The following is a 13,759-nucleotide window of genomic DNA, read 5'->3' on the forward strand; positions in this document are numbered from 1 at the left end:
GTTATTAATAACAATGGCCATAGCAGTCAGATCGAAGGTCCATCTTATCTAGTATGCTGTTTACAGTGACCAACAGTAGATACATAGGGAAGAGTATAAGAACAGGGCAAGTAAACAGTAATACTTCCCTGGTATACTCTCACAGCCTCCAGAGATTTGCAGCTCCTAAGATAGAAATGGTATCTTTATGTTTAGTAAGTCTTTGATTTTTCTTTCATTACTCTGCTAAAATTTCTCTTTAAACCCACGTAAACTTTTTAACACTCACAATACCTCATGATGCTGAATTCCATGGTTTTAACTACATGTTTTGTTAAATACCTCTTGCTTTATACATCAAAACTCTCTTAAGACCTATGGGCATCCAAAAGTTCTTGCACTGTTAGAGCTATGAAACATCACTCCCTACTTACCTTCTCCACTTGAGTCATGATTTTATAAATTACCTCATTATAAAACAGCACTATGCTGATTTAAAATATTAACACTCAAAACCAATTCAATATTCACTTTGCAACACACTCGTAAAAAGTATTCTTCAGGAATACTATAACACAGTAATTTCCAGTTATATTTAATATCATTCAACATTAATTTTTTAATATTAATTTTTTACCTTGAGGCAATTTCCCTGCATGCTGATCTCTCCACGTAATAATCCACTGGTTGCTCTCCCCTTCTAACAAAGCTCTGCAAAACACATAAAAAGGGCATTCCATTAAAATATTGGGAAGAATAATCATAATATTTAACATTTATAAGTCTTAGAAAGTGAAACAATTATCCTGCAGTTGGGTCAGATCCTGAGTGTTTTTCACACCCCACATTTTTATTACTGGGAATGAGATATCCTTAGCTAAACTAAGAAATCTTCCAGATTCTTAGTTTGCAGAGTCCAGTTTGTGAGAACAACACAATATACTTACAGTAGGTAACAGCAGCAGACACAGTACAGTTTTAGATCAAATCTTCCACATTAGCCAATACACTGCTTCCTGGCATGGACAAGATCCACTGATTTCCACTATGGAATCATAAAAGCTAGCAAATTTTTCCAGAATTATGATCTTACAACAGAGTTAAGAGAAAACAAAGCCACACAAAACAGATATTCAGTAAAGCTTTCTCAGAGAAACATATGGAGATGTTTTATAAAGAAAAGGCAAAAATGAAAAAAATACTTGCAAGCAAATAGTCAGCAGCTTTCCTGCTGGTAATAGAGGACTAAAGGTGTTGTTGCAGTGTGATAATATGAGGGAACTGTTACAGCCAGGATTTTTAAGTTCTATCCTTTTCAAATGAAAACTGAAGGAAAGTATTACTTCTGCTGTCAAACACTGGCCAGCACTGGAGGAAACAACTTAGAGTATTAAAGTAACTATTCTTAGTTCCTATTCAATCGGAAATCAACACAACATATTTTACAACAAAGAACTAGAAAAATTCTTTGTGACAGAAACCGCTTGGTTTCTTTTAATGACATCTCTGTTTGTCCCCTCTGTTCCTTAGCCTTCCAGTCATTCTTTTTTGCAGTGACTCTCTAATAACTTCCGTAGTTCCAGGAAGCCAGCATTTCCACAGGACTATTGTGGTCAAGGCTTCTTCTTGTTGACCAACCGCGACATGGTGTTAGCTCAGCAGCAAGTGATCAGTAATGGATAGGACACCAATTTGCTTACCTTTACCTTATGGAAATTATATCACTACAAGCAAATAGCAGAAGCTGGCAACAACTGTTGATAATCTGCTTCATAATTTTGTCTAATACCTATTCTTGGTGTGCTGACACACAGAATGGAGACTCTCCGAGTTGCCTGTTCTATGCTGGTGACACACATTAGCTGTTCTTTGAGACATTATACCTAGCTGATTGCTTGAGAACACTGGCTATCCTTCCTTTATGCCAAACTTTGTTCCCTATAGAGCATGCACATACAAGGACCGCATTCCCTCAAGACCCATCTGACAGCAGCCACAGGCTTGTTCTGTTCCTGCATGAGGTTACTACCCTACATTTTCTCCTTTCCACAGTGGTGGAAAATATTCCAGAGGTACATTTCCCACAGAGATTAGCACAGCTGAGGGGCAAACATTTTCAGGAGTAATTGCTCTGCATTAAGAATATTCAAATAGGCACACAGCATACTTTTGTCCTTGGGAAGGGGGGGGGATGGATGACGACTAAGTGCATTCTCTAGAATTACTCAACTGCTCTAAAAAAATGAAACAAAATTGTCGGCTTCTTCCATACAGCAAATACAAAAAGTAGATATTAGGGTGATCTTATTCAGTCCTAGAAGTTTTAGAGATGGTTATCCAGTAAGACTGAGTCTCAGAATTCCTGATAAATTCTCTGGAAATCTTTGTGTGCTTTTCTTCCCTCCTGCTGTCTATATGCTTGTACTGTCTGACATAAAATATGTCCAGCTGTTTTTCAAAAAAAGAAAAAAAAGCAGTTTGTCCCTTTTCTACTTTTGCAGGGCCACAAGCTATGTTATCCCCCAAAAAAGCACTCAACTGCAGCATTCTGGTGCAACAGCCTAGAAATTCTATGGCAGGTTCTTTCAATATGCAATGGAATGCTATAAACAGTACAGTAACATTGGTGTTTTTATATTCACTTCTACTAGTGAGATACCCATTTCATCATTTCCAGTTTCGGAAGTGCCAGATGTTTTGCACTGATAACATACAACTGCAACATGAAAGTTGTCAAGAGTAAGGCTGGAGAATTATGATAGCCAAGGCTTCTGACTCCCTAGGGGCAGAGTTGAAAGCAATTTCGGATTGTGGTATTAACACATTTGCTCGTCATTTCTGTCAAAATTAACAAAGCAGGCATTTTAAATGTCACCTGTAGATTTCACACTTCACATGACTGACCCCTTTGGACATTTTATGCTTCTTTTGGTTTCTGACTGCCTCTAGATTCAGTAAGACAATTCTACATCAGAAAAATATCATTAGTAAGGTTTTCTTTGCCATCATGGATTTGCCTAGATTCAGAAGAAAAGCCAGGCTAGAATTACCCAACACATTCACAGATCACTTTCCCCCCTTAAAACAGGATCAGATGGACACCTTTACTTCTATATTGTTAGTCAAAAAAACAAAGTAAAAGCAATTTATCTTCCTCCACGCTAAGAGAGGCTTCATAGGAATTAGATGACTTCAACACATATAGAGAACGTTCCCAAGACCAAACATCTGATCTGATGAAGCTAGTGAGTGCCAAACAAATTGCTCTGATAGACACACGCTAGAGAAGCTGGTGGTGACGTTGCAGAAATATATCAGGGAGCTGGCAAAGAAAGCGTTAAGCATGACGAAGGAAACTAGGAATGTGGGTAGTTTGACTAAGGATTTCTGGCTGCTGTTAAAACAACAGTTGTTCAGTTGCTGCAGCAACGTATGAAGTCACTAAAAATAAGTTCCAAGAGGTAACTGTATATGGCAAAGGGCAACAGCACACAGAAAAGCTGGATCTGAAATACTACTACTGAAAATATGTTGTATTTGAAAATGAAAGGCAAAGCTTCATGAAACCTCTATAAAACTGGACAGTGAATCAGTGTTTTACTGTACACAGTTCATAATATGTATGTCCTCAAGCTTATCAGATAAACAAGAAAATGTCAAACTGACTTTGGCTTAATAAACTAGCATGAGAAACTGTAGTGTAATGTACTGAGCACTGGCTTGGAAGTCAGCAAACTCAGGTTATGTTCCTCAGCTTGACCATAGCTTCAGTTTATGCAAGTCATTTTGCTTCTCTGTTCCTCTGCAGCCTTTCCTAATACTAGTCATTTAAACTATAACTTCTTCGTGATGAGGACTGCTTTTAAACTTAAACTGCCTGAAGAATAGGGTGTTAATCTCAGCTGTATGAACTCTTTAAGTATTCACAGTAATAACAAAAAACATTCCTCCAAGCAGCACTCTTCTAAAAAATAACCATGTCAGCTACTTCCTGGAAGTCAGATCCCAAATGACATATACACACATTGCGTTAATACTTAGTTTAAGTGTTGCCAGAAAATACTCCAACTGCACCTTTAACTCATCTCATTATTAATGTCACTTATCTAAAGTTAGCAGTGACATGCTAGTCAGCCTGAAGCCGTGCAGTGTGCTGGATGACAACAGAAATAACTAGTCCATGAAAGCAGGTGGATGAGATAAATTGGTTGGGGTGGGGAAAGAGAAGTTACCAAAACCAAAAGGATGCAGTGAAAATGTTATCATGGTGATTCACAACAGCAATGACTTTGTTTCAACTCCAGAAACCCAAAATCTCAGATAGGGGCAGTTAGCCAGCAGGCCATAAAAATTCATCCTCCCTATCCTGGGTACTTGGGAAGGAGTTTTTAAAAAAAACCTCTCCAGGAAGTGGAATGGAGGAAGCATTTTCAGGGGTAAAGGCCACTCCACATCTTTTTTCCATCACAGGATGGGAGGAGAAGGACTGTGTGAAGAACAGCAGGTAACTGACTGCACATTAAATTCCCTGGATACAGAACAGTCAGAATGTTCTCAAAATAAAACAAGGAATAGGATACAGGAATAGGATATACTGGATGGTACAAGCTGTAAACAGGAAATAATGAAACTGATTGAAAAAGCTGTGGTGAGTAGCTGAGGAGGCCTTAATGCTGGTGATGATTTCTTGAGAGGAAGGTGTGGAAAGGGTCAGAAGAAGTGTTGATGGAGGAAACCAACCAAAGGAGGATTCAAAAGTATGCCTGACAAGTGTATTAAGAGATCCTGACAATGACCATGACAAAAAAAAGAAAAAAAGGAAAGGGGGAAGGGGGAAAAGAAAAAAAGGAAAGGGGGAAGGGGGAAAAGAAAAAAAGGAAAGGGGGAAGGGGGAAAAGAAAAAAAGCGCTTTGTAGCCTCCACTGCTTCAAAATGCAGGGTGGTAACCTAGAACATTTGCATGACACTAGCATTTCAAAGTAAAATCTTTTACCCTTCAATAACAACATATTTTAGAGAGGGCAGAAAAACTACATAACCTATGGCAGAGGTTCTGGGCAGCCTCTGCTATTTGAAGAGAAGAAGCTTCTGATAGCTGAGGAGAAAGATAGAAATCTGATAGAAAATCTGCCTAGGATCAGAATTACTATCTCCTTTTAAAATTAAGAGTCTTACAGTGAATAACTCTCCCCTTCTCTCTGCAAATAAAACTTAAGCATAGTCTACGTAGTTCCGGTTTTGCAGGGTTCCAAGAACACAGAACAAAACTGCAAAACACTTGATAAATTTTTACTTCAACACTGGTGAAAAAGGATTGGGAATGAAGATTCCCATGAGGTATAACTTCATAAAGCCACATAAGACATGCATTTCACTTCGTGAGTGAGCTTCAGCTCCCAGAGCAGGAAGGGTGAGCAGAATCAGAGAGGAAGTACACTTGGTCCTTGGGGAAGGGTGTTCCTTGCAAGTGATCCTTCTTGCCAGTCCCGGAGCAATGTTGACTAACGGAAAGAACCAGCTTTAAAACAGGACCTGTCGGAGTGGTAAAACAAAGAGAATATACAGGGTGGGACGTACAGAGAAAGCTCCAAGAAGTAGACCAGACAGCACACCCTTAACCTATAATGCCAGGAGGAGAGGAGGTGGCAAGGCCCTCATGGAAACCTCTCAGTGGAAAGTTCAGGATGTTGAACTAAGTGTGAATAGGTGCCTTTCCTTTCCAATATGCATAAGGAAGGGTATATGCCAGCATCCTTTGTGAAAACAAACTGAAGCTGGCTTCACATGCCCTGGTTATCACAGATAAAAAAAGACCTGGGAGAGGAGCAGGATTTGAAAAAGCACATAGATGAGCAGTCCAGAATTCTCTTACTGAACAGCTTACTAACTGGATCCATACTGATTCCCTCCCACAGCAGTGTTGATAAAGGCATACAGTAGAGAAGGCATCATTTTCTTAAGTGAAGGGAGAATAATAAGAAGAGAGGAATAAGTAAAACTGCATAAATGTAAAAACACAAATCAAAACAATCACTTTTCAGCAGCATTAGATAGCCCGTTTTCTGATCCATAGCGAGGCCTATTTCTCTGTTTTCATCTGTAGATCTTTTTCAGTAGGTAGATGCTCATTTGTTCACTGAAGTCTGCCTTGCCAAGGCAGTCAGTGATACAAGGTGCATTCACTACAATCAGATGAAGAAACCCTACAGGTTATGGAGGCTTCTTAACTGGACAACAAACACATGCTGCAGGTGATGCTGAACTGTCCTCCTTTCATTAACAATGGCAGGGAATCCTTAGACAAACCAGTAACGCTCCGATTATCAGCAATATGACCTCTGGAGGAGTTCCAGAATTTAATGGGCTTACAAGGTTTTGCAAGGCAGAAGCACTGATGGTTCACTTGTTAACTAAGAGCGTGTCCAAACAACTAAATATCTGGGCATTATCATTCCTACTTCTGGATGAATACTAATCATCAAAACAATTCTGATAATTCTGTTATTGTGAAAGTGCTAATCACATTTTGCAGATGAATAAACCGAGGGAGAAAGATTAAGTGACAACAGTAAAAGTCAACACCAGAGCTAGGATTAAATTTAGAAGAATCATGTGTTTTAGCAAAGTTAACAGAATTAACACACACAGCTGAGGATCACAACTGGCTACCATTTCCACAGTTTCTCTTCTACTAGTAATGCTCCAGACACTACTGGCTTTCCAAGGATCATGGGGATCGCACTCCACCAACAAACATCCAGGTACTCTTGCTCACCAACTGACTGCAAATTACTTGTCCCACCTACTGTTTGTGATTTCATCTCATCCAGAAGCCAGCCTTGGTCTGTACCTGATAGCACACGATACTTGAGGCGTCTTGAACAGACCGTTTTTGCTCTTTGATGGACTACAGACATCCTTTGCTCACTGGTCTGTTAACAAGCTACTCAGAAGTTACTCTTCCAAGTTTCCCATATTTTCAGTTATGCAACTACAATTACATTTCATATTTATCAGTGGACTGCTTTATTCTACACACTTCACCCATAATTCAGCTGGTGCCATCTTTATCCAGACTTAAGTGCTTATTGGTTCATAGCAATGTTACACACTTTAGGACACAAACATATATATAACTGGTAATACCACTGTCTGTTTACGCAGGCTGAATGTGAATAATGGACACAATATAGACAAGCTAATGACTGAGGCATACTCGTTAAAAAGAATACAAAAGTAGGCTGACATTAAATTTTTGCAAATTATTACTTTGCTCAATAAGAATTGCACTTCTCTGTATTTGAAGATCAATATCTCAATGAAATTGATTGAAAATATTGTGCTAGTTGTAGAAGAAAACATGATCTTTACAATGAGGTAGTATCTTCCTCCAGTTCATAGGTTTTGGGTTGGGTTTTGGTTGGTTTGGTTTTTTTTTTCTTTTTCTTTTTTTTCTTCCAAATCGCTTTTATGTGATGTGGCAACTGATACATCATGATTCTCCAGACAGAGAATTACTCTGGCCTTTCAACCCCACAGCTCCCAAGTGGCTAGAGAGATATACAGTACTGAAGATTTATTAGCAGAGAAGTTGTTTGCTGATACCTCACACTTGATCCAAACATGTTTCCATAACAAACCAAGGATGGAGAAAGCCACAATTTAATCAGACTTTTCTGTTATATTCCCACTATCCTACAACTGAAACAAGAATGGGGAACTCACTACTTATATTGATGCTGCAGGTGGACACCAATCAACATATTTAAACAATGAAATGTGCCATATAAGTTGACAGAGGGCAACTACACTACCTCATGTTTTATTGATTGCAATTTAGGGATACTGGCTCCTCAGCTTGTAATCAAATATTGCATCAACAATTCACATCAATTTGATATCAACTTGACCAGGACTAAGAAGGTTTCTTACTTATCACTATATTTGTACAAACTTAATAGGATTCCTATGGATTATATTGGCTTCTCTAACATGTTTTTCTGGGGACAGAGGAACAGAATGAATTACTACTGGAGATAGTTTTGCTTGAGTGATCAAATTCCAGTCACCTCTGCCCACTGGTAATTCTTGTCAGTGTTACTAATGAATAACGGTATTTTACTATTCTTACAGTTTTCCCTGAGATCTCGGACAACTTCACATGTATTAGCAGCCTTCTGAAGGGGTGTTATCTTCCTTTCACAGACAGCAGTCAAGCACAGAATGGCATGGTGACCCATGTCACAGAACAAGCCCACAGTGAGCTAAAAACTGATATTAGGGGTCCATTCACTCTACTCTAACCGAACTGCAATACACACAAGGAGTCTTGATCTGAGACTCCAAAAGCAGCTGTCTGTATTTTAAATGCTGGAAAGAGGATGAATGGGGCTCCCATATCTATAAAAAGGGATTTAAATTATCCTCCTATTAGACAACTGAGTGTGACCACAATTCTTACCTGTAGGTTTCAATTTCAAGGATGAGGCCAGCTTTCACCTGCAGTAGTTCTTGGTAGTCCTTCAGGTAATCCGTGATTGACATGGTCAGGAATTGCTTTTCTTCTTCTAGCGCGTCAATTATCCTCTAAACAGAAATAGTGATTTTTAGTTTTGAACTAACATAAAAATCTGTACACTTGAATGCTTAATAACTTAAAACTTTTAATTAAAAAAAATAACCTGAAAGAACAATAAATCAATATGTTCCATCACTTCAAAAACAAGAACAAGTCAGCTCTACGACCACCCCATATACAATCTGAAATACATTGTTACTGAAGCAGTTTTATGCTAAGATTTTACTTTATGCCTTAGTAAGCTAGTTAAATATTTCAGTAAAACCCATTCAGATGCCCTGTACAAAAGTTATCAAGTATACATAGCAAGGAAAATACACTCCTTTATAAATGTGACTTAAATGTGACTCATTTTGTCATTTTAAGAGCATAGATGTACATGCTGAAATCACACTTGAGATCAGGAATTTCAGTGATTGCTTTGCCATGAGAACCTGGCCTATTTCTCTTTATCAGTGTTTTCAGTTCCATAGACCTGTGGGTCCAAATAAGTTTTTTAATTCTAGCATTTGGAGATATTCATAGTGCCTAGAAGGTGAAGGACGAACCTCCAGCGGTTCCTTCGAGCCAAGTTTTCTACAGTATTTGGACACATGCTTCGTAGTCCACCCAGCTTTCTCCTACCTGCTACTCAGAAGATATACAAGGGATTGCTCATTTTCATCTTGATAACTAAACATAACTTTGTACCTTCATAGGGGGGTGTGTGTGTATAGGAGGAGTGTAGTTTATACGACACCCACGAGTGACTTGAGAGCAGCAGCGCTGATGAGATAGTAGGTAAGGCCTGCCCACCTTTCTTTAACAAGTTTTGGAAATGGAGAAAGGGACTGATGAGCAGAAAAATACTGAAGTCCAAAATGATCTAAATTTGAACATGCTCTGAAATACTAAATGGAAGATTAAATACCACATAACTGTACACAACAGAAAAAGCAACAAAGACTTACGCAACAGAACATTAAGATTTGATTTAGACCAAGACAACTGACTCTCATGCTCTTGAAAAGAGCATCACAGAAGACAAGTGCTTTAATCACTGGTGTTACCTCTCACAAGAAGGGCAAATTGCCATCTTCCGGAAAATAAACCCTCCCCTGATAATTGAGAGGAGCTTGTTCAGTACAGACTCAGAACTAAAAGTATCAGTATTAGCTGTTCAGTGCAGTTCTTAATGGTTTCCTTGCTGTGGATAGAATGTACTAACCCAGATCAATCCTCCTCAGCCAACAGATTGATGCTAACCAAAATGCTATAGATTACACTTTGTTCTGGGGGCTGGGAAGACAGAAATTAAATTGCAAAGGCCTGATTCTGCTTTGTTCAGATCAGTCTGCACTATGCAAGGACACTGAATTACCACTTACAGAGCAAAATCTCACACGTGTACAACACCAAACAGGAATTCATGACAGCATATTTTAGATTTCATCCTAACAAATGCTTTGCGATACAAACTGGAAAATCAAGACACTGATAGTCAAGTTTTAAAAAAATCAAAATACATAATCTATATGCAGCAAGTGTTCAAGTATCACAGTTTGAGCAATAGCATAAAAATGAAGATACAGCAGGGGACTCCCCAGATTGGTTAATGCCAGTATGATATGCTAAGCAGAAGTAAGGTTTAAGAACTAAGAATATAAAGTGCTGGCATTTCAAACATTAACGGTCTTTTTTTTTTTTTTTGCTTAAATGAAAGTAAAAAGAAACCTTTATGAAGGAAGCTGCCTGTATCTTCATATACATGTGGGTATATCTCTCTATATAACAAGTTAATCTGTTTCTTCATTTGCATTTGCAGCTGTTGTTAAATGATTACACTGATGTTTTCTTTGACATGACAAACCTTGCCTACAGTCTTCAGTGTATCTAAAACTCCCTTTTTATGGCAGAAGAAAAATCCTATCTCCATATCTGAAAAAGCACTATCAACCATCCAACAGCCTCATCCAGACTGCAGTGGAGGTAACATCCTGTATGGTCATGCACAGCAGCGAGCAGAACCGCTGACCTTTAGCGGCTCCGAGGCAACAATCGTGTTCAAGAACTGACACAATGGAAAATCCCAAGATGAGAAGGGAAGAAAAGTGCCAGGCCCTGCTTTTAAAAGGAAAAGGCTATCAAGCAAGAATGGACAGGGTGTTGACACAACCAGAGGAGTCAGCAAAAGGAACAAAAGACAAGAAAGACTAGATCTCCAAGGGGACCAACTCTGATACAAAACATGAAGTGATTCAGGTGTTTGTTGCCTCCCCGATTAAATATAGAGACTAACCTATACATGTGCACGCAAATGTTAAAAAGAGCTTCACAATGCACAGGTCTTGCTGCAGTCCCAGAAGAATCTATACAGGGAATCTGTACACTGGACTACAAAGTGTGTGGAGCTCTGAAAGCCTGGGGATATTCACATCTATCTAGAGACACAGGAACTTCAGTCCCTCACCCCCAAGTTCCGTAGTCTGGGTTTGAAAAGCCACCTAGATTCTACCCACTGGATTTGGAGAGCACTTGGGATCCAAAAGTTTGAGTTAATGATTACCATAAGGGGCTACATAACTCAGCCAGCTGTGTAATAGTTCCAAAGGAATTCATTCCAACAGGAGCAGACATTGTATAGACTGGATGGCAGATAGCCAGTCGTCTAGCCCTCCAGTCACTGATGCTTAAACATAATGCAGAGGACAATTGGTCTTAAGTCCTGTTTCCAAGCATGCCAAAAAGTACATAAACCACTTTGGCAAAGTTCAGAAGATGGCAAGCCGATGAACTTCATTTTGCAAAAGGTAACCTGTCTTGTTGCAGCTGTGTTTGCTTCACACAGGACCTTCTTGGAAAGATTGTGTCTCTCAACCACATCAAACCCATGCCCCCCCAAATCCTGCTGATGTCCTGCTAGAACTGAGTAACTGAACAGAAGTGATTTTCTCACCCTTCAGACGTTCCCTTCCAGGCAGCAGTGGGAAATTTTAGAAGGGCAGTAGGGGGAAAAGAATTTACTTGGGTTGTCCAAGCTTCACCTACTTGGGGAATAAAGAGAGGTTTCCAGGCTCCAGCCCTTTCCATCTGGTACTATTTACCAATCCCAGCTCATTCAGTGCCTCAGCAGGGGAGGAACTGACACGCTGTGCTTAGTTGGCTAGAAAGTGGTACGCAAAAAAATGCACATGACATTGATATTATATGTTCATTTAACAGGATGTTTTCTCCTTCTCTGGAGCTCACAGCACTGATGCAGGAACCGATCCTAAACTCACCGTATTAGTGAAAAATTTCTGCCTCTTTTCAAAGCAGCAGGATGAGCCATGGCCATTTTTACATCCAAAAAATACAGGACTTTCTCAAATCACTGAGAGTTTTTGCATAAGTATTGTCACAGCACACAGCTAAAATTATGGAAGCAAGAGACCTGCTGAGTTCATCCCTCTACCACCCAGGACCAGTGAAAATTTTCCAAACAATGGATGATTTACAGCTTGCCTGGTTCAGCTAAATTATAATTCCAAATACATATTTCTATTTAACATTGCTGAAAGCTTTAGTGAGGGTAAGGACAGTGCAGGAAGCAAAGATGGACATATAAGGCGACTGCATGATATATGGAAAATATGAGTAAATCTAATTGCCATTGCAGCTGCAATGAACAATAATCACTTGACTTAAATCTGCACATACGTATCATTTCTATGTGACACTTTAAAATAAATAAGCATGGAATAGATGCTCTTTAGAGAGTAGTTTAAAATCCATGCTGAACATACTTTCACCAATAAAAGAAACGAGGGAGGGGGAAAAAAAAAGCTTTGATCACAAGAACAAAACTTGAAACAGCTGCTTCTACAAATTCTATAATTTTCCTTCCTGGATGTGAGCAAAGATATTTTATTTATCCTGTACAGTAGACTGGCTACTGGAAAAGGCCTTTCTCATGAGAAACCAAACATTTTAAATACAAAACTATTCAGAAGTGATAAACTTTATGATATCATTTTCACCAGAATTTAAATATTATCTAGATATACATTCAAAGATAAGACAGCCCACATGTTTTCAGGTTGGCTATCTAAGTACTTTCTTCTTCTTCTTGTATTACTAAGATTTGAAGCTATTGTTCCTGGAAAATCCAAAGCACGCCAAATGCTCGTGAGAGTAAAACCGAAGTTTGTTATCTTGGTATCAAAATAACAATCCATGGTTGAGTACGGAATCAGGCCAATTCGAGGGCACGCATTGATTTTGATTATCTGACTTCTACATCGGGTTGCTCTGTCTCCCCTTGCTCTTCTGAATAAAATTCTTTAAAAATACAACCAGATAGAGAACACACTGGTATAAAAACACCTTGCCGAGTTGAAAGAAAGAGTTAGGTATCTGAACACACCTGTTCTAATGGGCTTTAGAAGAAACACTTGTAGCATGGACAGTGAGCTATACAAAATGCTCTTACTAAAATATCATCATACTTAAAGGTTTTCAATTTGAGCAATGACAATTGAAGATCAATGAAATTTTCATTATAAATCCCTAATAACAAATATAAGCAGCAAGGAGGACATATTTTGGAAATCAAAGTAACTTTAAATATTAGTAGGCTTATGTACATTTATATAAACTTATACACCTTAAAAAACAGGGAAAAAAGGGGGGGGGGGTTTCTTCTTTACATTTTCACCTGTCTTTGACTGATGGATAGACTTAATTAATGAGGGATTTACGTAGAACATCTTCTTCTAAAGCTTTGGAAATGTTGCATACATGACCGGAAGAATTAATTGTTGTGTCAAAAATGAAAATAAAATTTATTTGAAAGTTAAAAGCCTTTCTGATTACTTCTTACATACCTAATCTGCCTCAGTTCACAGCATCTGCAAACTATGCAACTTGCAAACAATCTAGCCACGTACAAAAACCAGACACACAGCAACAGGTCCCAGTCCTTTCCCAATTGCCAGCATCTCCATAATCTACCACGGTTGTTGGAGACAGCATGATCATTAGCACACGGGGTTCAGACAAACACTGAGCTCCAGCAGAATGTTAATAAAAGGTCTAACAACGAACAAAAGAAATGTTGCCCTCAGGAAATCGATGGATGGTCTGAATGATCTAATACGTGCTCTCCACTCTAAATTTGATGAACTGTATTTTGCTGTTTCAGCATTTGCTGATCTGTTCACACGCGCAGGGCGATTATACATC

General features: G+C 38.8%; 1 protein-coding gene and 1 long non-coding RNA gene across 8 annotated transcripts in view; one reads left to right on the forward strand and one right to left on the reverse strand.

Moving 5' to 3' along the window:
* Positions 1–13,601, forward strand: part of LOC140655833 (uncharacterized) — a 47,226-nt gene extending 33,625 nt beyond the window's left edge. For all 3 annotated transcript variants that reach the window (XR_012043882.1, XR_012043881.1, XR_012043883.1), the window contains one exon: positions 10,362–13,601. This is a non-coding gene — a long non-coding RNA (uncharacterized lncRNA). The remainder of the gene's footprint in view (positions 1–10,361) is intronic.
* Positions 1–13,759, reverse strand: part of SYNM (synemin) — a 34,721-nt gene that overhangs the window by 19,031 nt on the left and 1,931 nt on the right. For 4 of the 5 annotated variants that reach the window (XR_012043878.1, XR_012043879.1, XR_012043880.1 and 1 more), the window contains exons 2-3: positions 8,441–8,565; positions 617–690 (exon numbers count right to left, since the gene is read on the reverse strand). Coding sequence is in view for 2 of the 5 variants with exons in the window: in XM_072870801.1 (XP_072726902.1) it covers positions 617–690; positions 8,441–8,565 (199 nt within the window). In the remaining 3 variants the exon portion in view is untranslated. Of the gene's footprint in view, positions 1–128; positions 166–616; positions 691–8,440; positions 8,566–13,759 lie in introns of those variants that run through there. The other variant, XM_072870802.1, reaches the window with a different exon arrangement.

Source organism: Ciconia boyciana, chromosome 8, assembly GCF_034638445.1.
Source record: "Ciconia boyciana chromosome 8, ASM3463844v1, whole genome shotgun sequence".
NCBI classification, from domain to species: Eukaryota; Metazoa; Chordata; class Aves; order Ciconiiformes; family Ciconiidae; genus Ciconia; species Ciconia boyciana.